Here is a 23731-nt window from a genome sequence, read left to right as displayed (position 1 = left end):
TGACTGGTCAAGCTGATCGGGCGGTAGTTCTCACACTCTCTTCTTGAGCCTTTTTTGTGGATTGGGACCACTGCTGCCTTACACCATAGCTGTGGGACGTGGCCCGTTGACCATGCGGCTGACACAACTTTGTGGTACAATTCGACGACGTCCTCTGAGTCAATGTTAATTAGTTCAGTAGTGATACGTCCGGTCCTGGGGCCTTCCCTCGTTTCAGGGATCTTATCGCTGCCTCAGTTTCTGTTTAAGAGTGGTGGTGGAGGTTCTTGATCATTAATGGGGAAGGAGTTTAGGATGCTGGGATCGGCAGTGATCTGCGGATTTAATTTATATTCAAAATATTCCTTCCATCGTTCGAGTTTCATTTTTGCGTCGTTGAAGGGATTGTTTTGTTTGTCTAGGATTGCTGTGGAGATGGGATCTTTCCTGCTAGACAGTTCAGGAACTGTTTTGAAGAGTTTTTGACTGTTTCCGTTCCTAAACTGGGTTTCGCATTCCTTGCATTTCTCGGTAACATGGTTACGCAAGGCCTTTCTAACTTCCCGTTCGATTCTCCTTTTGAGATATTTATAGGTGTCTCGGCTGCATGGGTCAGCTTTGTTGTTGCAGAGACGCTTTTGGTTACATAATTGAATTAATTCTTCAGTAATCCACGGCTTTTCGTCTTTCGTTTTCCTCCCGAGGACACCATTTTCTGTCTCCAAAACTGCAGAAGTTGCATGCTCAGCCAGTTGATCAATCTCTTCGACGGTAGTGAGGGAAGTGAAGTTCTCTAGGATAGTTCGGAATTTTGACGATAGGCTCGTGGTATAGGCGCCTTTTTTTATGGGGTCGCGAAGCAGCTCTGTCCGGAATCTAGGGATTCTTGTCGTCTTAGGGAGTCGTTTCAGTTTTAGCTTGAGTTTGGACATTAGGAGTGAGTGATCCCAATCAAAGTCTGCACCAGGAAGGGATACAGTATCCATTATTGAGGACTTCCAGCGTTTAGATATCAGCACATAGTCTATCATGTTTTCAGTTACTCCTTCGGGGGATCTCCAGGTGACCTTTCGACGGTGTCTGTGTTTAAAGGCGGTGTTAGTTATATACAGGTCGTTGTCTCTACAGAAACTAATTAGCCTTTCACCTCTTCCGTTCAGTCGGCCATGGCCGTGCGGTCCCATTACATCTCCCCGATCAATCTGATCGTTGCCCGTGATAGCGTTGAAGTCGCCCATGACGATGACCATATCTTTCCTTGGTGTTTGGTCGGCGACACTTTAAAGTTGAAAGTAGAACTGTTCGCATTCTTCATCGCTTCGAGTAGAGTCAGGAGCATATACCTGGATGATGGTAAGGTTTGACACGGATCCCTTTAGTCTAATGGCTGCTATCCTTTCTGATACGGGCGTGAAGGAGATCAGCGCCTTTTTTGTAGTTGGTGAGAGGATGAATCCAACACTTGTGAGTCTGTGAGTGCCATCGGTGCGTCCCGAGAGTAGTAGGGAGGTTCCAGAGATAGTTTCTTCACCGGTTTGGGGGAGGTATGTCTCAGATAGCACGACTAAGTCCCACTTGTATCGGTTTAGTTCTCTCAGTAGTAGATCCATTTTTCCTGGTTTGACTAAAGTCCGGGTGTTGAGTATTCCTATGTTGAGTACAGTTTTAGTGGAGATGAGTCGCAGGGTATCCTCATCCCGTCCGGGGGTCGTCATAGGCCTATTATGATGGTCGGCTTCCCCGTACGCGGTAGCATAATATTTCCTATTACATAACAAACACCTGCTGGCTGTCATGGAGTGATGGGATAGGAATGTCATGGAATCCAGGGATGGGGCTATTATAAAACATGTCTTGGGGATACTAGTGACTTACTTGTTCATTTATATGTGACCTGCTGTATATTTGTTTGCTATGATTGTTTATTTAATTTCTGTTCGTTTTGGGTTTCATTTACTCTTTAACAGTAATTTCTGGTTGTTTTGAGATTGAATTATAATAGTATTTTTATTTCTGCTGATCTTGAGTTTAATGTGGCCTTTACATTTCTTTGAAAAGCTCCTTTTTCGGAAAGTTTTTTTTTAATTAATGACATAAAACAGGTAGAGATGTCACACCAAACTTGGACATACATATCGATTGGTCTACCAGTCATTTCGTAAAACTTGCCCCTGTCTTAAAGCTATAGCTGCAATAATATATAGATTGGGAAATGAGGTCAATATAACTAAAAAACATACAAAATTTAAAATAAAAATTAATTTAAAAAATGTAGCATCAAATAGCATCGTGCTTAAGTCAGGCCCAACATGCCTCCAGCAAGCCTTTAAATGTTGAAGTGCAGAAACTACAGTGATTGCAGAAAATATAACGTAATAGTTGAAAGTTTATGTTTAAAATCACGAACATTCCTTGCGAAAAGACTGCTTTTTATTATGTAACTTGTTTTCAAAGGTCGTAAACAGTTATCAAATCTGAATGCAGAAATGCAATTGGGAGAAGGAGTCGTTAATGCCATCGCTAGAGTTATTCATCCTTGTTCAGTACAAAGGATATAATATCATTTTTATTATTTCTAAGTACATTGAAACTGTGGTAGTAGGTAAAGAATGAGGCACAAGATTTTTCAGTTCCTACCGGTGCTGCTGATCTCTGTTTGATCTCAGTCTTCTTGTCCATAAATATTATATTTCGTAAGAAACTTGCTTTAGTTATTGATCTCTGGTATCTTGAAACCAGAAAATTACCATTAAAGCACACAGTAGAAAAGAATAACATTAAAAAGTTTATAACATGCAATTTATAAAATCATGCTTTTCACTAAACATTTTATAAAATATACGGCAATAAATAATCATAAATTAAAGAAGAACATGTATTAGAAATTAGAAAAATAAGTTCTAAATTGTTTATGCAAATGTCACCGCAAATTTTTTGGGACTACAGATCAATAAAAGAAGTGAAACACCAAACCTGATCTGTGACTCTCCATACTGGAAATAAAATCGACATCCTTATAGTTTTCATCAACTTCCATTTCTAAGACTGCACTATCGCTAATGATTGGATTCCATAGTCGGACAGTAAGACTAGAGGTAGTAATGGCTAGAACAGGACAGGTATCCTTGAGCCATTTTACGTGCAATGAGTCGTTTCTCCATTTACTCAACTTCACCTAAAAAGTGTACCAACTTTATAAATTCTGTCACAGGAGAAATTAAGCCTATTATGAATAAATAGATAAAATTGTAAACAATGACGAAGACCAGAAGTTCAAAGAGTCTTAGCTGAGCCTCAAGAAGGCAATATAGCTAGGGTTCCGTCCAATTTTTATATTTTTCATGGTTTTTATTTAAAAAACTCCGTCAGTGCGAACTGCCCAGCAATTTTCTTTTCGCCCCGCGAATAAATTTTTCAAAAGCATTTTTATGTCGCGCTATGTCAGTTCTTATTTTTGACAAAACAATTAATCTAAGGTTCCTTCCAATTTTTATATTTTTTTTTCAAGATAGTGGATTTCAATTCAGTGAATATTTCGGCCTTATGTCAAAGGGCCGTCTTGAACACAACACCAGAAAAAGAATATATATATATATATATATATATATATATATATATATATATATATATATATATATATATATATATATATATATATATATATATATATATATATAAATTTACATTAAAAGGTGAAAATTAAAACTAAACCCGTTGTTTTAGTAACTTTGTAAAACAGCCTTAGCATCCTTACTTTAACGAAGTTCAATGAGGACTCAACCAGGACTGGTAAATACCGACTGATAAATAAGAATACACTGAAAAATACCGAATTTCAGTTATGATTTGGTATTGGTACCTTTTAAAAAGCAATTTATAAAGTCGGTCTAATTCTTATTCATATACATGTTTGGACTTGTAATTCCAATCTTGTTAAAAAAAAAAATTCGGCATTTCCGATACCACTTTTTCCGTTCAAAAGTTATTTTCTGTATATAATATTTGATTAAAGAACCTAAACCGTCTTTTATCTTTAATATGGAACCAGTAATTATCGAAGAATTTGTAGAGATTTCAAGAATTTGTCCTTATTCAATTTTCGAGTCCAATCTTTTTACAGACCCTGAATTTTATCAAATTCCTTGCTATGTTCTTAATTGTTTCCTTGGAATTTAGGGTCTTTCCTTTTAATAATTAAAGATGAAAACTTTCTGAAAAAGAAACTCTTCACAGAAAATGAAGGTCATACTAGACTAAAGAGCAGTCACAAAACCCTATAATAGTTCAAACACCAAACGACCAGAAACCATAGGCAGCGCAATAGCGGTGCGTAAGTAAAGAGCCATGTGGGCACAAGATATACATTTTGTCAGGCGTAATTAAAAGATCAATTAATTATTTCTTTGAGGATGGAAGCCCCTACAGTCCTCAGGGCAAGGGTTGTAACTGATGTGGAGGGTGCATATAAGGTTTTTCAAAAAGGTAAGGTCGTACAAACTATGGAGGGAGCTCATTGGATTGAAAATAAGAAGTTCTAGTGTCCATTTAGTGTTCTAGTGTACATGAGTCCAATTTTCCCCAAATGCACCCGATGGAAGATATTGAGAATAGTGGGGCTTTTCAGTTTTAAAGAGGCCCATAGAAGGTATACTATTGGAGTTGTTAAACCCTCAAGAAATTATTACGCACGGCTGTTTGTTACGTAATGCTATAGGGAGCTGGTTGCTACGAAATTGTTATTTATGCACATGTTTCCTTCATCGGTTGTTACGCAATTGTTTAAACACCTAAGGATGTAGAAAAAAACCTCAGTGCCAGCTAGTCAAGTGGAAAGCCCCCCCCCCACTATTAAACATTCTAACACAAGAACGAAGACGTCCTGTTATATATTGATTTTCCAACGTGAATAAAGACATGGTCTTTGTTCACAGTCATGGACAGGGTTACATGGTCTAGACATCTATTGATATTCAAGAGCGTTATGCAAGAGAATGTTATTCTGGTACCAGGTAGTGAACCAGGTAATTCTTTTTGCACCCTGGATCTACAAAACCCAGGTCAAAATGTAAAGATTCGCAGTCTAACCTTCGAGATGGGTAGTACACAGCAATTTAAAAAAAAATATTTGGCCCGAGACTATTTGCAGGTAAGACTTTATGCATATTAAGAGATGGTCACCCCCCCCCCCCTAAAAAAATAGGATGAGATTTTACTCAAATTGGAGCTGATATAATCCTCTATATGAAAATAACAAGTAAAACCTGTTTCCTCCGCTACTGCATAGCTCCATTGATGATAATGTAACCTTGTTTTATCGCGCCATTTAGATTTTACAGTGTCTCCTATTTCAAAAAACCTTTTCCATATTCTGAAAGATGGTTAAATCATTACCTTCTCCCCCCACTGTTTGAGTTACGCCTTAATTATACCATCCCGTCAGATATAAAGTTAGTTTCCATGAGCGGTTAAAGTCAAGTATAGGATTAAATAATTTGGTGAAAAGGCTTGCTTTTTAACATCGGCTTTGTCGGCTAAATTGTTGGTTTATACATTTCGGCTTGAAGGTTTAAAAAAAATGGTTCTTTGCGTTCAACGATTATGTAAATTTATCTCATATCTACTCACTCTATTTAAGGATAAACATTAGGGTAGACTGAGCATAAAAATAATGTTTGTGCGAGAAAACGTTGATTACCCTGAAAAAATTGCAATGGCTGTGCCTGTATTCAGTAGTTCAGAAAAATATGTATACATGGTTTAAATTTGAAACTACAAAAACTATAATAAATAACCCTCCGCTCTGTCTCCCTGCTCGAAGCAGTGGGCTCGTTTTCTCAGCTCATCATCACATATCTCTCGTATCTCTCAACATCCTCAAATAAAATTTTAAATTGCATTATTTTTCTTTTCCCATCTCTCCATCCCCATTCGTAAGGACTCCAGGTTTGCATTCCATCGTTTTGCAAATGACCAAATATTTTTATGAAAATAAAAATATGTTTTCACCGTTTGTGTTTTTCTTTCACGACAAACCAAATTTAATTTATATTTCAGCAAAATCCTGACCAAGAGATTCCTCACTCAAAGAATGCAAAGGCGGCGATGTAGGGGCAACAATACGAAGCGGCAAGGATTCTGTCCCTTAGAGACCTGCGCGTCTTGAATTGGTGAAGCACTGGGTGCTGCTTGTCTATGAGCCTCGAGAAAGAGCCCGATCCAATTGACTTTATTTTTCTAATTAAATATATTAGACGGGTTTCAAGGCAAGAGAAGAATCAAACTGCACGTATATTTTGTCCAATGTGTCTATCAGCTTTGACAATAGAATTAAATTTAAAACATGACTTGAGGCACTGTAAGCGTCATGGCAACCAATCTGTTGCGACGTTTTCTAGTGACAATCCCATCTTTTGGTTCATAAATTTCTAAAATTTGCTCTTGCAGAGCGAAAAGCTAGCTTTAGATATCGAAGATAAACTCAGAGATTTGTTTAATCCATTTAATTCGAATCGTGTTAAAACAATACGAAGCTATGCCAATGTCTTATGCTCACGAACGAAGAGATGATAGTAATACTATGCAATTGGTAGAGGTATTTGAGACATCGGTGTAGGGAAGATTATGTGGGTAGCTATTGTTGTACATATTAAAAAAGCCAATAAGTCAGTTTCACGGCTGTCCAAAGGAAATTATCCAATAACTCTATTCACCAGACGATAAGTTGACTATTAAAAATAAGGAATTGTTCTGTGTTTTTAAGGGCCAATTTATTGAGGGTAATGGAGAAACACAAGTCAACGACCATTTAAGTAATCTAATATTTAGAGGGAGGGCAAATTTCGTGGACTGGCATATAATTCTTGTAATTAAAATGTTAAGCAGCAATAATTTCTACCGGTTCACAATTATAATCTCAACCATGATTTGAAATTCGTATTACCAGCGTTGGCACGCGTGCAGAGAGGTGAGGTTGTAGATGGCACATGGGTATATGGTTTTTTTCTATCACATTATTTTCTGATCATCTGGGGAGTTGCTAGTCTTAGATTTCAAATAAAAGTTAATAATAGTACATGTACTTGAATAAGATCTATTTTTAGATTACTATAGTTTTTTCCCCAAATCACTCAGCTAATTAATTCAAGTACAGGAAAGAAACAATTTTGATAGTTTATTTCTCCTTAAACAGCGCTTTCCAGATGATGAGTGAATGATTTATATATGTGTAAGAGACTATACCCATATGAGTACTACAACTTCACCTCGAGGTAACTTGAGGAAAATTGCCAAACATCGAAAAGTTTTATGATTCACTTCACGATCGTTAATACACCTCTTTCGACTAAGAATTTGCTAGAAATTTTGGGCCTAGGTAGGGTGTAAAAATGATGAGGATTATTGTAAAGTGTACCTGGCAAGTGATGTATTGGCGTTGTTGGACGGTGTATGTAAAAATTATTGTATGTAAAAAAAAAACACGGATAAAATATAAGAGGAAATTCGGTTAGATCTGGGTTATTATTTTTCAACTTCTCTTTTGGCGATAAATTAAGTTCTTAAAATCAGCAAAGAGAAAGCGATGTGGATCAGTACTTATTTGTAGAGAGATCAATGCAGAGAGGATATGTTTTCCGCTGAGATCGTACCCTGGTAACTGACCAGACCAGAAATAGCACCGGTGAAAAGTCGGATACGGTTTTTCTTGATATAAAATCCCTTTATCCGTCGGCAATGCATCACTACTCTTGTCTTGTGGGAATTACAAATATATCCCGGTAAGCCGAAATTTCTCCTGTCGGCATACAATCGGGCTACAAATAACCCTTTGATTACATTCTATTGGATCTCAATCAAAACACAGTCGAGGATTTACGTGCAGTCCCTGATATTTTTGACAATGAAATTAAATTATATCTATTAGTAAATAGCCAAAAAGGTCGTAAGTTGCCATATTCACACTGAAAAAACTAAATGAAAAGAGACATTTATTTTTCTTACAAGGTAATTCAAAACAACAATTTAGGAAGGCTACACTCAAACACGGCATTGACAGTGAATTCATGAATCTCCCATCCAAACTTTGCTTATATTTAACTGAAGGCATTGTTCAGTTGCCAGAAGTAATTAAGCAAAGGACAAAGCAACTTCTTTCACTTGTGCGTACTCTAGCATGCAAAATAAGGGAAAGGTTTCTAAAAGAAAACAGTCTATTCAACTGGGTGGTAGCTTCTTTTCACTGTTATTGCAAATAATTGCAGGACTTGTAAACAGCATTTTCTAGAAAAATGGCTAAACCCTACAAGCTGACATTAGTAAAAACTTTCGCCAACAGAGCATTTTGAGGATAATCTTAGTAAATTCGTTTACAGTGAGACAATTGCCGAAGATAAAATTTTGATTTTTCTTCAAAATGCCCTTCGCGTTGACAGACATAAACGCTATCAAGAAAGGCCACTCAAAGTAAACGTCATTGATTGCACCCAGCCTCAAAATTCACCACAACCAAAGCCAGGAGAAGATTTAGTGTTGTAGACAAATTTTCTCAATTGTATCGTGAGCAATGGAAAAGACTCTTGAACGATCCCGCTGAAAATAAGCATACACACATTGGTGACAAAAAAATGAGGCTATAATTCATAGCAAGACCTACAATCTAGTTGATTTGGTATCAGATTTGATTGCAAATCGTAAAAGACTTCAATCATTCGATAGTCAGTTGTACAAATTTTTAGTCATCTAATTTCCCAAAAAGTCTTATTGAGAAGAATCATAATTTAAATCGTTTAAGGGAATATTGTCAAATATCAGAAGAAATTTTACATCATTTTCGCGAAATATTAGTACACTGAGCATTGGTGATAATTCTGTATTAAAAAGTACCAAGTGAAGGCGTCATAATATTACTGAGGGAACCTTTTTTCCGTTGCATATATTACAAGCAGAGCTTTTGAATCTAGACAAGGGTCAAAGGCGTCAACAATAGTCCGTACAAGTATATTTTACTTGTAATCAGTGTTTTTTAGTCTCTTTGCTTGTGCCGTTCAATTGCGCTCAAATAAAGGTGATGAAGTTCCTAAAGCCCTTGAATCTATCTTTAAATAAAATTTTTACAGGAAAATTCAAAAAGATTCAGGGAGTTAATTTGTTAATCCACATGTGAAAAAATTTTTGAATGATAATACAATGCTCTATCATAGTAAAAGTTCAACTATGGCATCGGCTGAACGATCAATGAGAGCTATTCGACTTTTAACCTCGAGATGTTGTACATTGAAAAATACTGCTACTTTTACTCAAGATTTAGATAAATTATGTTGACTTATAATGAATGCCCTCATCAATTTCTGTCCAATCTTACATCTCTCACAGTTTATCGGGGAGAGCGTGATACACTTGACGTTTTTCTTAAGCAATATTCCGAGGAAAGGCAAGTGAAAAAAAAATAATTATATACAGGTGATACAGTTCCAATCAATCTATTTAGTAACATTTTCAAAAACGGGAATTACTTTTGGTCCACTGGACTTTTTAAAGTTTCAAAAAACTTAGACACTAAGCCTGTAACGTAACGTCTAAAAGATATGACAAAAAAAATATTTTAAAGAGTCAATCTCATAGGAGTAAGAGACCATTGCTTGTTCGTTGGTTATGATACTTTACGGATTTTGATTCTTAGATTGCCACTGAAGACTTTCACAATGCCCAGCGATTTCTTTATGATATTGATGTCTAATGTTTCTGATCCCCTCTACGATGACTTGAATAAAACAAGCAATTTTTGGACAAAAAGCTAGCTGCCATCAAATTTGATGAAAAGTTTGGTAGTTTTCTTGTTGATTGTATTCCCAAAAATATATATTATATCCTGAGAAGAGATCGTTAACATGATCTAACGGCTAAATCAAACGATTGGCCAGTGTATGGTGAGGCAGAGGAATGGATGAAATCACTTAGTTATGATATACACCCCTCTCTCAGCCTAAAATACAAAGAACATCGTAGTATGAATTTTCTGTGTCTTACAATCATTAAAAATCTCCACTCATAAGAATAACGCATTGAACCTCAACTATTCAATTGATCATGGTAGGGTTTACATTAGCTCTCCCATTGAGAATTAAATGGTTCATTTCAACGATATTCTAAGGGATTTTCTTGGTTTTAAATGGAAGATAATCGAGGGTAAAAGTGCTGGAACCATAAGTAGGAAAAACGTGTTATTTTTGCAGACTATCTATCTGGCTTCTCATAGAACAACTGTATATTTCTTTATGTGTTCTTTGTTGAGAAATCGAGAGTCGGTAATACCAGTGTCCCACTTTACACACTCTTTTGAACAAAAAACCATAATAATTTTTGAACAAAAAACCACCCACAAACACACTCATCACTAAAATATAAAGCACATTCAGTATATTTCTTTAAACATCTCTTATTTGGAACTCAGCTGGTTAACATTAAGAAGTGAATTGGATGATCCTTTAGAAATAGCAAAAGTTTTCGCTGTGATGCATATGATTTACACTTGGTTGGGAAAATCAATCATGCAACATTTAATATACCCCAGTGGATGCTTCCCAATATTAAAATTGACATAAAGTTTAAAGGTACAACTTGCCCCGCCCAATTTTTTGCGAAAGGTACTTGCCACTGCGCCTGAAGCAACAGTCTCTCTCACTTCGGCAATACTTCATGGACGAAAACAACAAGTTATGAGTTATGTTACTTCGGTAATTAAGAAAATTGAGGGCAATTGCAAATAACAACAAACTCCTTGTTCCGTAAACAATCGTGAATCAAAGACGTATTGCTACCTGTTCTCGTAACTACACCGACTCATCATTTATCAATGACATAATTGCTTAAAACTTGCTTTGGCTTTATTTTAAGTGTTATTGCAAATGGATCATGGATAAGTTCCCCGGACCAATTTGAAACGTTTTGACTTAAATCTCTTGTATGTAAAATAGATGGAATTCAAACCTTTGGTTTATTTTTTGATAAATCCTAGGGGACCCTACATGAATAGACAATGCAATCTCTAGAGCGAGACTCACTACTTTTGAAAATGCTAAAACTGATGCAATGTTCGTAAAAAATCACGGTATCATGCATTGCATTTGTCTGGTACTCAAGATATGAGAATTGTCTAAACGGGCACTGTACGTATAGAGTGTACCTTTGCCGAATCTTTGACGGAGAGTAAAGCGTTAATCTCGCTAAATCAATTTGACACCTATTTGTAAATTACTCCTGATTGCAGTGTTTTATTAAACTTGGAAGCATGAAAACCAATCAAATAATCAATGTATCCAAATAGGATCAGTACAAGTCTAAATGCAAATCCTATTGCATACCCTCCGATTTCCCTGAACATATTCTAAGGGTCAACAATACCGTTATCATTGTTAATAGCAGTCCATCAACTATTGCTATGCATCTATATGAACTATAAATGCATTGGCTATGTATCTTTCAAACAACGAAGAATGTCAAATCTTTAAATTCTCTTGGCCTAAAGTATGCATTCTAAATGCCTCACATCAAAAACTCTCTTGATCAAAGTGAGAAATCTATTATTTGAAATCAGACGAGAGTAAAAGCCGTCGTTTTCATGAGCTTTTATATTTTAATTTTCGATGTTGTGGCAATACTAATGGTGAAATTCTCAGCATTTGTGTAGACAATCCTCAATTCAACGACTTTCTAGTTGAAAATACACTTTCCTACCTGTATAAAATAAATTTCAGTGCCCTAAGACTAAAGTGCTTTAGGAATGTGAATTATGAATTTGTTATTAACAAGAGCTGCATGTAAAATAAAAATCTTTATTCTTTAGATTTCTTCCTTCATGTATAGATAGCTATCAACATTGATAAGGGGCAGCAGCTCATAAGGATTCAGCTTGTACTCATCTTGGCATACAAAGTCATTGTCACATTTTCAACAATACAATGTAGCTTCATCTATATATATATAAAAAGTTTTATGCATGTTTGTTTTTTGTATGTTTTTTGTAAACAGAGGGTTTGCGTATGATGTCATTTTAAGTATATAAGGCTTTGTATATGACGTCTTTATAAGATGACGTTACAGACCGGGACACCGGGACACAAATGAAGACCGGGACACCGGGAAGATAAATGACGACCGGGACACTCAAAGAGAAGCTACAGACCGGGACAACGGGACACAAATGACGACCAGGAAACCAGGACACTGGGAATATAAATGACGACCGGGACACTCAAAGAGAAATTACAGACCGGGACACCGGGACACGAATGACGACCGGGACACCGGGACTATAAACGACGACCGGGACACAGGGACAAAACTACAGCGGGGATGCCGAGGGGGGCACAGGGGGTATATATAAATGACAACGGGGAAACAGGGAATATTCAATTAGCAATCACCATCAGCAAAGCTCAAAGGCAATTATTAGAAAATGCGGTATAGATCTGAATATGGATTGTGTTTCCCATGGACAATTATATGTTGCATGTTCAAGAGTCGGTAAACCTGAAAATCTATTACACAACTACAATAACGCGTAACTATTACGATGCGTAATGACTTAAGCGCGCGGGGGGCTTGGGGGCCCGAAGCGCCACACCAACAGCTAGTTTTTAATATATCTCTTTGTAAAGTCAATAATTCTGGATAATGTTATCAAATTCATATGTTTCAATTTGCTAATTGGAAGCAGTTTCATACACGATATTCTCATATAAAGAACTACTTTCAGTAACAATAGAAAAAATCAGTAGGTTTATAGTTATAGTAGCCAGTATATTCACAGAGATGTCATGAAAACTAGACTCTCTTATTAATCCAACCATTGAAACGTAGACCAGCTTCTTCGCCCTAAGATAGTTTAAAGCAACGATGATACCAGTCACTTAAAAATAAACTGAAATTACGTTTAATATCTTTACCGATCATACCAGAATAAGTATTTTCCCGTTGATCACATTTATCATATTGACCACCGGAGCATAGGAAACCTCTAGCGTGAGATTCATAAACATGTTCGAGACATGAATTAGAGTCTATAATTCGAACACAATATCCTCTATACAGTTTACACGGATTAAACAATCTAAACTTTTCGCCATAGTCATCAACAATAGAACAATTCTCACAGGATGACCAGCAACCCTATGTATACAAACATAATGGACATGTGTAAAACATTTTTACTGTTGAATGTTTACCTTCCAAAAGGGAACTGAACTGTGATCGATAAAATAAATGTTCCCTTTAGTTCTAGAGAGGAGTAATCGAGTGAGGCCAAAAAACCTATTCTGTCAGGATTTTTTATTTATTTCTTGTTTGGATAGGGTGTAGGTAGTGTTCAAAAGCAAACAAACAATATTACTTTCGTTTGTTTCAATTAGTATGTTAATAAATTGGGTAAATGCATCTGGCCCATGACGTAGAAGTCTCCAGATTCCGCATCGTTTTTGTTTCTCAAACCCAACAATTATGATCTAAACACTCTAATTACCAATTATAGATTAACAAAGCTAAAGAATCAACATATTTTCTTCCTTCTCGTCGCTAGTAAAATATTCAACAAGAAAAACATTTTCAAATATAGAGTAGAAACAAACCCACTTCTTTTTCATATAAAAATTAAATTAAAAAAAACTAGTTTTTTTAACTGAAAGTAAGGAGCGATATTAAAACTTAAAACGAACAGAAATTACTCCATATATGAAATGGGTTGTACCCTCCGCAATCCCTTGTTCTTTACACTAAAGTTTTTAATTGTTTTAAAAAGTAGAATTGTGGCAAATAGTCAAACCTTAGCGTAAAGAGCGAGGGATTGCGGAGGGGACAACCCATTTCATATACGGAGTAATTTCTGTTCGTTTTAAGTTTTAATATCGCTCCTTACTTTCAGTTAAAAAAACTATTTTTTTTATTTAATTTCTGAACGTTTTTGAATTAATGCATTTTTGATTTTGGCTCTCCGCACATAAATTATTAAAATGAAATGTGCATATTAATTCTTTTTTTTTGCTAAATGGCTTTCTCTTAGTTTTGATCAGACGATTTTGAGAAATAAGGGGTGGGGAAGGAGGCCTAGTCGCCCTCCAATTTTTCAGTTACTTAAAAAGGCAACTAGAGCTTTTAATTTTTAATGAACGTTTTTATTAATAAAAAATATACGTAACTTAAGAATTAACTTACGTAACAAACTTTTTTATATTCTTATATTTTTTATTGCATGTACGTATTTATTTATAGCTCATCATACAAAATAATGAAGTGATGGAGTACATTGAAAAAAAAAGGAAAAAAGAAAAAAGAAACAACATATCGTAATTACATTTTAAAATACAAACAAAAATAATTCCAGGTCAAAAAACAACATTTTGCCTTTCATGGCCGGTTTGCTTATTGCATATGTGCACATTCAGCTCAGCTAACTTACCACACGGATCAGACAAGCTATATTTTTCATCAAATAGGAGTTGCGGGTCCACGGAGGAACTCGCAACAGAAACTTAGCAAATTTGAAGAAAACAAGTTTCATCCTAAGATGGTCAAATTCACTAAATATAGGGTAAAACGGTACTAAATACAGAATATGTGGCAGGACGACACTATTGTAAATTCTATGAGGGGGTTTGTCCCCTCGTTAATACCTCGCTCTTTACACTAAATCTTAAGTTTTGTCTCGATTCTTTAAGAATGACCCTTGAATCAGAACGGCCGTAGAAGAAATAGTTGAAATTACTAAAAATACTTAAGCATAAAGAGCAAGGTATTTATCTCCTCCTAAATAACTCGCTCTTTATGCTAAAGTGTTTTTAGAACCCCTCATTTGCGTAATAATCTCTGTTCGTTTTAAGTTTTAATGCTACTCCTTACTTTCAGTTGAAAAACTTTTTCTGTTTATTTTTTCATTGTTTTTTTTATAGTAATGCTAGAAAATCCCGCGCCCTTTTCATTGAATTTCTCTTCCCCCATGACATATTCCTCCAAGGAAAGATCCTCCCACATAGTCTCCTCCCCTCAACCCCACCCCAAACCAAAACAATCCCCCTGAAAACATCTGGACACTTCCCAATAACCATTACTGTATGTAAACACTGGACAAAGTTTGTAACTTGTAGCCCCTCCCCCAGGGACTCTGGGGTAGTGAGTCATTCCAAAGACATTGTTATTATGGTTTTTGACTATGCGGAACAAAATGACTATCTAAAAATTTTATCTGTTGACTTTGGGAAAAAAATGAGCGTGGGAGGGGGCCCAGGTGCCCTCTAATTTTTTGGTCACTTAAAAGGGGCACTAGAAATTTTCATTTCCGTTAGAATGAGCCCTCTTGCGACATTCTATGACCAGTTGGTCGATACGATGCCCCCAGAAAAAAAAACAAATAAATAAACACGCACCCGCGATCTGTCTTCTGGAAAAAAAAACGAAATTCCACATTATTGTAGATAGGAGCTTCAAATTTATTCTGTAGGGTTCTCTGATACGCCTAATGCGATGTTGTGATTTTCGTTAAGATTCTTTGACTTTTAGGGGGTGTTTCCCCCTATTTTCCAAAATAAGGCAAATTTTCTCAGGCTTGCAACTTTTGATGACAAAGATTAAATTTGATGAAACTTATATATTTAAAATTAGCATGAAAAATCAATTCTTTTGATGTATCTTTTAGCATCAAAATTCCGTTTTTTAGAGTTTACTTTACTATTGAGCCGGGTCGCTCCTTACTATACAGTTCGTTACCACGAACTGTTTGATTCAGATTATTGTTTTCAATATGTTTCACAAATGCTTTTGTTCCATCTTGCAGTATTTGTTTATCCATTAGATTCCCTTTTGCTGAACAATATAAATATTCTTTAAATCTGAATTTGCTCAATGATATCACAAATCTTGCAAACATTTCGTCCAGCAATAGGGTTAGCCGACAACCCCTTGTAATTTTTACTGCTGCATGAGGTATTTTAGATTACATTTCACCACTAAAAGTGCCTTCAATATCCAATACTGTAAAAATATCCACTACTAAAGAAATGTTAAGAACAATATCCACAATGTTGACACACTGAAATCTTATCCAGTACCGAGTCAAGTGGACCGTAAGATCTAACAAGTCACACGAGATTACATCATCCTCAACACAGGCAAACAATTACGTAGCAAGCAGCTCCCAATAATATTACGTAACAAACATGTGAACATAATCAATTCCAATGTCTTGAAAAAAACATTTACATAGGTAAACAATTACGTAATAAACAACTCCCTTTAGTATTACGTAATAAATTACGTGGGCGTAATAGCGTCTTGGGGAATTAGCAACTCCAATAGTATACCCCCTATGGGCCCCTTTAAAACTGAAAAGCATCCAGCACCCACAGTACGGGGTCAAGGATTGTAAATTATGCCTTGGGGACTTATAAGGTTTTTGTGGAAGGAGTTGGGGTTGTGAACTATAGGAGACTCATTTGACAATTAAAAGTTTTCCTGTTCTAGTCAAAAGTAATGGAGGGCAACTAGTCCCCCCTCAAGTCTTACTTTCCCTAAATGCATCCAATAGCAAATTTGAGATAGTTATTTGTTAAAAAATAGTCCAAAGATCACAAAACAAGGCCTTCAGGGTTGAAACCCTACCCATTCCCCTTGCCGAGTCTTGGGGTGAGGGTAGTAAGTTATACCCTGAGGGAATAAGGTTTCTATGGACGTTTAAACTTTAGAGAAGTTTCCTGTGATTCTTTTTAGAGTCGAAAATGGTGTAAGGCAATTACCCCCTCTCCCGACACCCATTTTAAATGGGTGTCCATTTTTAATTTCGAACAAAATTACATTCTCAAAATTTCGATCGGATGCATTTGGAGAAAAGATGGTAATTTTCCATCTTTCTGTTTCCCCTCCATTCTTTTTTGACTTTTAAGAAGGGTACTAGAAATTTTAATTTCCAAGTTGTAGAAAGTTTTTAAACTAGTTTATGTTCGTTTTTTATTGGCAAAGTCTTTTTCGTGGAAAAAATGATATTCTATATTTTTTCGGCTTTGTTCTATAAGGAACCAGAGTTTGGCTTGCTATATGCATGCTGGAAAACTTTACACCTCTCAAGTTGACCTGAAAAAAACTAAAACTATTCCCAATTTGACAGCCTTGATATACTTACACTTTTTGACCTAATTAAATTGTAAGAGGAGAAGAAGTAATAGTAGTACCCCCAAAAGTTTCGAATTAGTCGTTCCTTATTTTACCTTTGTCGTTCTCGATATATTACTGAGATGTCTTATTGGCAACCATACACACAGTGCCTTTTCATTTAGTTTTAAAGCAACATTTGGTTTTAAAGCGTAATGAGCAAATTGCACAATTTTGGGCGGTTGACATATACAACATCGCTTGCGACATATTTACTTGACCATTCTACTATGTCGAATACAATGGCTGACCTATAATTTTAATGGATGTATTAGGAAATTAATGAGCCTAGGAGGAGGGTTTCTTCCCCTCCAATTAAAACAGATTCAACTTAATAACCTTAGTCAGATTCAACTTATTAACGTTACAAGTAGAAGAACCTTTAATTTCTTCTTTAAAGATTTCAATAATGTTTCTAGCCATCATGGAGCGGTGGTGCCTACGATATTGCTTCTATGCCCTTTCGAAAACTAATATGCATATATTTTTTCATTTAATTAAAACTCCCCCTAAACGTTCCCTAGAAGTCTCATCTTAATACCCTTAGCGTCATTGGTTATAGTAACTATACTAGTAGAGCATTACTAACATACACATAATAACAAACAACAAAGAGAGATAAAACTCCACACACAAAAAAACGAGACTGCGGCCAGTAGAGAGAAAAGAGATGAAAGACTAAAATAACACGGATATTTCGCCTGTATCTAAACTAGGCGTCCTCACTAAACTAAAAACAAATGAAACCACCACCAATAATAATAAATACAATTGGCGCTACTGATCCACGTAGGGAAAAGATGCTATTAGAGCTACTTCAATGAGAATATCAAAGCAACTGAGGAAAAATTATAAAAATTAAAACTAAGTTAGCTATTATGTTGCGAAATAATGCTCTTGTTAGCTAATATTGAAGCCACTCTTTTTGTCCAGTAGGTAATCTGTCCCCTGGTGATTATGTAAAATTTAAATTCCCTCATTGACTATTGGTTCTTTTTTCAAAAGAGAATCGTAAATTGGGTCAATATTTAAATTCCCTGTGTCTCTATTTATTGAAAGATTAGCAAACATATGTTTTTTTTTATTTCTATAGCCTCCCTCGCCCTATGAGAAAAACCCCTATCATTAGAAATAGCTATACCACATCAAATTGTATGAAATATTCAGAATGAAAGAATGTATGTTCAGCCAGAGCCGAAACAAAAATTTCAGGAGGCTTTCTCAATCGTTGGATTTTTTCTATTGAGTTGCGATGCTAAATAAATCTTTCAATTAATTGTTGGTAAGTTCTACCAATATAAACTTTCCCACAAGAACAAGGAATTTTATACACCCCACAAACTAAATCTTCCCGGGTTAAATCCTTCCCAGAGTTAAGGAAACTACCTAATGGTCTCACTGATTGGAAACAAGTATCAATGTTATGTTTACGAAAAATTCGTTCTAGGCTACAGAAATTAAAAAACATTTTGGTTAAAGGTTAAAGTATCATTTTGATTCTGGGATGGTAGTTACTAAGAACCCAAAATCTTTTTTGATCTTTTGCAACCCAGGCGAGACAGTCTAATTTAGAAAACAGTCTACCATCCTCTTCTCCACCTTTCTAATCATTTTATTTTGAAATTTTCTTATGTGTTTATCTTACGTGTTAAAAAGCTTCTTTTAGCCAATACAAACACCATACATGCTTTCCTTTATAAGTTTCACATTCCATCTGATATTCAGTTACTTACCCGACTGATTTCATCTAGAGCACCATCAGTGGAACACCTAAAAACGTTAACACCCAAGTCTTCTGTAACAACGAGGAGGAGGCCATGATTTTCAGCATATGAGACGGCAATAACAGCACAGCCCATTCGCAATGTTTCTGAAGAATAACCACTTTCTTCGGCATAGATCAGCACACCTAAATAACATTTCAGGTAAAAAAAAGGTTAAAGATAATCAATTTTTTCCCCTTTTATTTGACATAAGTATTTTCAAGTAAATATTGATCAACAGTTAGGGCAAGGTGAATCCTAAAAAGGTCAAAGGTAATGTTCTAGTTAATTTAAGTGGTCACAGGGAAAACATATTTTCAGTTTGGTCATTTTTATTGAATGTCACAAATCTTTTTAAATATTCCCCAATAATACAAAAAAAATTTCTTCGTTAGCTGGCCATGAAAAACAAGCTTTTTTCAACTGAAAGTTTGGAGCAAAATTAAAACTTAAAACGAACGGACTTTATTCTGTATATGAAGGGAGTTGCCCCCTCCTCATTACCTCAGTCTTAACGCTGAAGTTTTTTTGTACTTGAAAAGAATGTTTTATTCTAATTAAATAACTCTGTTTCAAAAGTCTTAATTAATAGGGACAAAAAATCAAACTTTAGCGTAAACAGCGAGGTATTTAGGAAGGTGCATGTATACGTAATAACTTCTGTTCGCTTTAAGTTTTAATGTTGCTCCTGACTTTCATTTGGAAAAACTTGTTATTATATTTCATTTCAGATCGTTTTTCAAATAATACAGAAAAACCTGGCCCCCTCTCATTGGAAATTCCCTCCCCTAATGAAATAATGCTCCATTTAGAGTTCCCTCCGCGCAAAATCCCTCTCCCCCTAAGACTTGCACTGGGACTATTCCATCCTCACTGAAATACCCCCTGGAAAATTTCTTGCGGATGATTCCACCTGAAAAAATCTCCTTAGTATACTTACCTTAGAAAAAGCCAAAAAGACTTCGATTTCTCTTCGTTTTTCAAATTATGCCAGAAATCTCCTCTAAGTAGGAATTTTTCCCTCGTAAAAGCCCTTCCCGTGGAAAGTTGCCCCAGCTGAAAATTCTCTCCGTGGAGAAAATGTAATTCCTATTCCTTTTGGTTTCATTTATTTATTGATGGTGGTTTATGGTTGTCTTACGCTTGGAAGGTTACTTGACTTTAATTCGGCTCATTTTCGGTTTAATGGAACTCTTTACATTTCTTTGGAAAACTTGTTTTGTTAAGAAAAAAGTCTTTTAAATTATTCTCAGGAAAGGGTTGAGGGTATTAAATTAGATTTGGGGGATTTAAGGGGAATGTTTAGCTGGATGAAAGACACTATATGCATCCATATGGTCAAAAGGGTACAATACATGGGGTACCGCTAAGATTATTAAGTTGAAACTTCTAGGAATGTTGAACAGAATTAAAGCATATTCTTTGCTTCCAGGTTGTCAACAGGGCGTATTTACAGCATCTCAGGGTCGTCTAAGAATATTAAGCTGAAAATTTCAAGATTTGTTTCGGGGGGTGTGAAATTAAACAAAAGACGCTCCTCCGATACAACTTGTCAAGGATTTAAACCCACATTGTCAAAAGGGCATATCTGCAACGTCTAAATAATGGCTAAGGGTGTTAAGTTGCAACTTTCAGTGCATGTTGAAGGGGATACTCAAATAAATTCAAAGAAACTATATACATTCATGTTATCAAAACGGCGTATCCGTAATATCTTAGAAACAGCAAAGGATATTAAGTTGAAACTTTCAGATTATATTGGACAATATTCAAGGACACCGTATGCACTCAAGTTGTCAAATGAGCAGATCTACGATATCTGAGGAACAGGTATGGGTACTAGCTTGAAGCTTCCAGGGAAAGTTGAGGGGGCGACGTTGAACTGTATCAAAGATCTATGTACGTCCAGGTTGTCAAAAGGGCACATTTGCAATATCCCAGATGAAGATAAGGGTATCAAGTTTAAAATTTCCGTGAATAGTTTAGGGGGATGTTTGACAAAATGAAAATACAGTAATTGTTGCCAATTCATTTGGTCAAAGGGTGCATCTGCAATACATCAGTAACGGCTAAGGGCATTAACTTGAAACACTAAGTGCATTGAACTAAGTGGATATTGAACTGAACAGATGCATCCTTTTGTCAAAAGGGTGAATCTGTAATTGCTGGGATTTCTAGGGCATGTTTGAACTAAGTCGTAACACAATATATACTTCCAGACTATCAACAGGGCGCATAAGCAACACGTTATCAGTATCTAAGATATTAAACCTTCAGAGAATGTTCAGGGGGATTTTGAACTAAGACATACGACACAATATGCATCCAGGTTATCGAAAGGACATACCTTAAATTTCTCAGGGAGTGATAATTTGAAACTTATCACGGAATGTTGAAAGGGGTGTGAAACAAAATTACTATATGCATCCAGGTCGTAAAAAGGGTGCATCTCAGGAACAGCCAATCAATGTTGCCAAAACATCGTACCTACAATACCTCAGAACAAGCAAAGGGTATTAAAAAACTTTCAGAGAATTCAAAGGGATATATGAAACAAAATCAAAGACACTACGCACATCCGGGTTGTCAAAATTGTGTATCTACAATTTCTCAGGGGCGGCTAAGGTATGAAGTTGAAACCTTCAAGAAATATTGAGAATGATGTTAGGTTAAAACAAATTCAGTATTTACGTCAAGGTTGTCAAAAGGGCGTTTCTGCAATATCTCATGAATGACTTTTGACATTAAGATGTCAATTTCAAGAAGTATGAAGGCGATGCTAGGGTAAATTCAAAGACGGTACTAGCATCCGGGTTGTTAAAAGATGTATTTCCGATATATCAGGTATGCCTAAGGGTATAATTAACAGCTTAAGGAATTCACCATAAGCATTGAGGGAATATTGGACGGGGAGATCAAGCAAATTTCAGGACATAATTTTGGTGAATAAGAGGAGCATTAGAACAAAATATGCTTGAGAAAATTCATTTCTATTGATTCTTAGCGTGAAAAATTATTTTTTATACCGTTCCAAATGTTCCAAAATCGAAAAATTATTATTATAAAAATATTTATTTATTACTTATAATACAAAATTATATTTTTATAATAAAAATTATTTTATTTAACTGCATAGTTTTCCATGCCGTGAAGAAACATTGAATAAAGTCTCAGATCCAAGGGAGCCTCAATCTGAAACAATTTTGGTTCTTGTGATTCTTGACATCTTGTTTTGTTTTTTAAACGGCAATTCAGATTTTTTTTTTTTTTTTTAATAGATGACCTTAAAACTAATTTGTTTCAAACAACAAACCTTGAAACCAAAATATAGTACAATAAGATTCTTATAATGAAACGGTCGCTCAATATTAATCTCAACATAATATAGTGATACAATAATATAATCTCATACTCAACATAATAAAGCGATGGAAGTCAGGATAGCTCCATTCCTATAGAAAACAAAAAGAAAGTGTGCCCACCTTTCAATCAATATCGTTCCAATTAATTAATTCTAAAAAATAAATCCCCCTACCAATTTCTCTAGATTTCTACAGTATAGCTTTCGCAAAGATTGTTTGCAAAATATTGTCAAAAATATATGTAGTAAGCTAAAATCATGATTCTTAAGGAGATTAAATTGAAAAAAACAAGTTTTTAACAGAAAGTATGGAGCAAAGTTAGAACTTGAAACGAACAGAAATTATCCCATATATGACAGGGGCTGTCCTCTCCTCAGCACTTTTCTCTTTACGTTAAAGTTTGACTCATTGTCAAAACTCTACTTTTTAAAACAATAAAAACTTTACCGTAAAGAGTGAGACGTTGAGGAGGAGACAGCCCCTTTCATATACGGAATAATTCCTATTCTTGTCAACTTTTAATGTCGCTCCTTACTTTCAGCTAAAACAAAAAACTTGTTTTTTATTTAATTTCTGAAAGTTTTTCAACTAATAGAGGTTCAAACTTGGCTCACCGTACATGAAAAATAAAAAAAAAGTTTCCATATTAATTTTGGAAAATTTATTCCGTACATGAAGGGTTGCTTCCTCCACAATTCCTGGCTGTTTACTATAAAGCTGTTAGCACTTCTAAAAAAGCTTCAAACTCTAATCAAACGGCTCCGTTTTTCAGTAGACACTCTTTAAAAAGAATTGGGGTAAACAGTCAAACTTGAGGGGAACATCGAGGAGAGGGGAACTCTTCATATATGTAATTTTTTCTATTCGTTTTTAAATAACGATGATAAATCTGGTTCATCCTCAGTGAAATATACCCTTCCTCTCACGGAAAACTCATCCGTAAAAATTTCAACCAACGTAAACGTGCACCACCCTCCCTCCAAATTACCTCCAGATAGTTCCATCCTTGGCAAGAATCCCCCACCCTGTAAAATTGCTTGCGGACTATCCAACTTCAAAAATTCTTCGTGGCATTCTTTCAATTGAATAAGAATTTAGTCTCTAATCGGTTTCTCAATCACTCCAGGAATGCTCCATTCCATGGAAACTGTTTCTTGGAAATTAAAATACGCAGAAAAAAGCCCCTGGATAATTCGCCCGGAAAACCCCACATGAAAATTTGGCAGAGAATGTAAGAAAACTGATTTTTTTTTTTTTTTTTTTTTTTTTTTTTTTTTTTTTTTTTTTTTTTTTTTTTTTTTTTATAGATACTCTGTCAAATCTTTCCCATTGTAACATTTCCCAAAATGAATATCTCAAAATTTTGATTGGACAATTTTGGTGAAAAATGGGCCTGGGAATGGGCCCAATTGCCCTCTAATCTTTTCTGTCACTAAAGCA

General features: G+C 35.5%; 1 protein-coding gene across 2 annotated transcripts in view; it reads right to left on the bottom strand.

Annotated features, from left to right (window-relative positions):
* The window catches only part of LOC136032921 (intraflagellar transport protein 140 homolog), a 145336-nt gene that overhangs the window by 93557 nt on the left and 28048 nt on the right, over positions 1–23731 (bottom strand). The window contains exons 1-3 of one of the 2 annotated variants that reach the window (XM_065713385.1): positions 23280–23399; positions 18900–19075; positions 2953–3154 (exon numbers count right to left, since the gene is read on the bottom strand). In XM_065713385.1, the coding sequence (XP_065569457.1) occupies positions 2953–3154; positions 18900–19075; positions 23280–23295 (394 nt within the window). In that variant the 5' untranslated portion in view covers positions 23296–23399. Of the gene's footprint in view, positions 1–2952; positions 3155–18899; positions 19076–23279; positions 23400–23731 lie in introns of those variants that run through there. The other variant, XM_065713383.1, reaches the window with a different exon arrangement.

This window comes from Artemia franciscana, chromosome 11, assembly GCF_032884065.1.
Source record: "Artemia franciscana chromosome 11, ASM3288406v1, whole genome shotgun sequence".
Lineage (NCBI taxonomy): Eukaryota > Metazoa > Arthropoda > Branchiopoda > Anostraca > Artemiidae > Artemia > Artemia franciscana.
This window is presented reverse-complemented; position numbering and strand designations above follow the sequence as displayed.